We start from the raw sequence: 1,960 nt of genomic DNA, 5'->3' as shown, positions 1-1,960 counted from the left end.
GGCATGACGACCAAGACTAGATCTTTGGAATGATTGAAGATACGAACAGCGGTTAAGACGACATCACTACCACCTACTAAGGCTAGGGTCATAAAACGTCAGATACACATTTGCATAAAAGGTTGGCAAGCTATTATACTCACTGGTTTGAATTGTCTCCGGGAGACTGAACCAACCGCGTTTCTCTTTCATGCGACGTAGGCTTTCTCGAATGTCAGATTCCATGGCTTCCAAAACGGATTTCACGGTACGCCTGTCCCATGGGCTTCTAGATCTTGAGTAGCGCGAGTCGTACTGCCGTGTCATGAGCCACTCTTCATTTTGAATGACGTCGTTGTTGTCGATCCCCTCTTGCATATTGGCCCAAAGGTCTTCCTGGCCAACCATCAGGTATCTCCAAAGACCAAAGAGTACATCGCTGTTTTCAGAATCCTTTTCGCTTCTAATCCTCTCGTTAACGGCATCAATGCATTGTTGAGGAGACTCTATTGAAAGTGCCCGTCCCCATAACCTGCTTATATCACGAAACAATTGGCTGGTGTCCTGGGCATCCAGGTAGCATAGATCTTTGTAACGTATGGCAACTAAGGGGTTTTGCCAGGATGGTCTAGTAACACGTAGTTGGAATGATAATGATGTACTTTCTTTAGAAGCTGCCGCTTCAGAAACGGTGGCACATTCTGAGGTCCATCTGACAGCATCATCTTCGATAGCCTCGATGGCCTCTGGGGTCGGATTGAGCATCATTTTACCCAATGTCTTCTCATAAGTGTCGGTAATATGAGCTAAACCTTGCCACTCCTGCTTCTGTAAGGGCTGACAATTAGGGAGGGTTACACGGTCCCCTAGTCGCTTCTGGATGTTGTCAAAAGCCTGGTAGGCTGGAAGAATGTATGCTTCTAGCAACTCCGAGCATCCCGCAATCAATATTCCCAGAAACTCGCCTGTATGTGCGTTGAATGCCCAGGAACCACTGTCACCTGGCTGTATTAGCCAAGGCCGCTCCATGCGCAAGATCCAAGGGGTGCAAAAAGCCGTAGAATTTGGTATAGGCATAAGCGCCTGAGAGCCAATAAAGACACCTCTCAGACAGAATGCAGATTGAGGAGTAGCCAAGACTACCTGCTCTAGTGGCCGGGGTTGACCCCAAGCAATGGAAACGGGCCGAAAGACGTTGGAGATGGTTTGCACCAGGTTTACATCCTCCCAGAGCTCAGGAGCAGGCGTTTGGTCCCATAGTCCTGGCATTTCTATCAGCGCCAAGTCAAATTCCATGTCAAGGGACATGCTTTGTCGCCACGTGTTAATGATAACAGAAATTTGATTATCTCCTTGATCTTGGGGGCCGGTCTCATTGAATGAAAGAGGAAAGGAGTGGGCAACGGTCAATCCGTATGGCTTATCACCGACTTGAATAAGGCCACCAATTGTTCCTTCGGCTATGACATTTGAACCTCGGGTGATCTGGAGCTTGATACCGCATCGATGCCGAAGCTGGTTCCAGGACGCAAGTGGGCCATTTGCCATCGTTGGGACCGCATATTTTGCATCAACTTCGACTTGGATTCTCTCCAGATTGCCTTCTTTTTCCGCACCGTCCTCAAAATTTCGATTTGGCTCCTGATCGGCGCTGGCTGACCCTTCATCATCTGTATTGTCGATGCTACCAGAAGGTGATCCCTGTGCGATAACACTGATATAGGGCAGTCGAGTCATGCACCAGCCAGGATATCTCCCCAAGGTCAACTCTTCTTGAATAAGGTTGACGAGCCATTTCGATACAATTTTGTCGGAACACAACACAGTAATGTAAGGCGGAGCATAGTCGATACTGAGTCCGATAAAAAAGCCCCGAATAGTCCATAGAGGGTCGATCCCTGTATAACCTTGATCAGCTCCGCGCCGGTCCAAATATCCTCTCTTGCTTTTCAGCCTCGTCTGCAATGTATACAGCATGCTT

At 48.3% G+C, this 1,960-nt stretch overlaps 1 protein-coding gene across 1 annotated transcript; it reads right to left on the bottom strand.

Moving 5' to 3' along the window:
• Positions 1-66: 66 nt before the first annotated feature.
• Positions 67-1,960, bottom strand: FOXG_22768 (uncharacterized protein; the record flags this gene model as incomplete). Its single annotated transcript, XM_018403181.1, has 1 exon — positions 67-1,960. The coding sequence occupies exon 1, from the start codon at positions 1,954-1,956 to the stop codon at positions 67-69; it is 1,890 nt and encodes a 629-aa protein (XP_018258225.1). The 5' UTR covers positions 1,957-1,960.

The sequence above is a fragment of the Fusarium oxysporum genome, genomic scaffold (assembly GCF_000149955.1).
Source record: "Fusarium oxysporum f. sp. lycopersici 4287 supercont2.46 genomic scaffold, whole genome shotgun sequence".
In the NCBI taxonomy this organism is placed as follows: domain Eukaryota; kingdom Fungi; phylum Ascomycota; class Sordariomycetes; order Hypocreales; family Nectriaceae; genus Fusarium; species Fusarium oxysporum.
The sequence above is the reverse complement of the archived record's forward strand: the minus strand, read 5'-3'. Positions and strand labels throughout refer to the sequence as shown.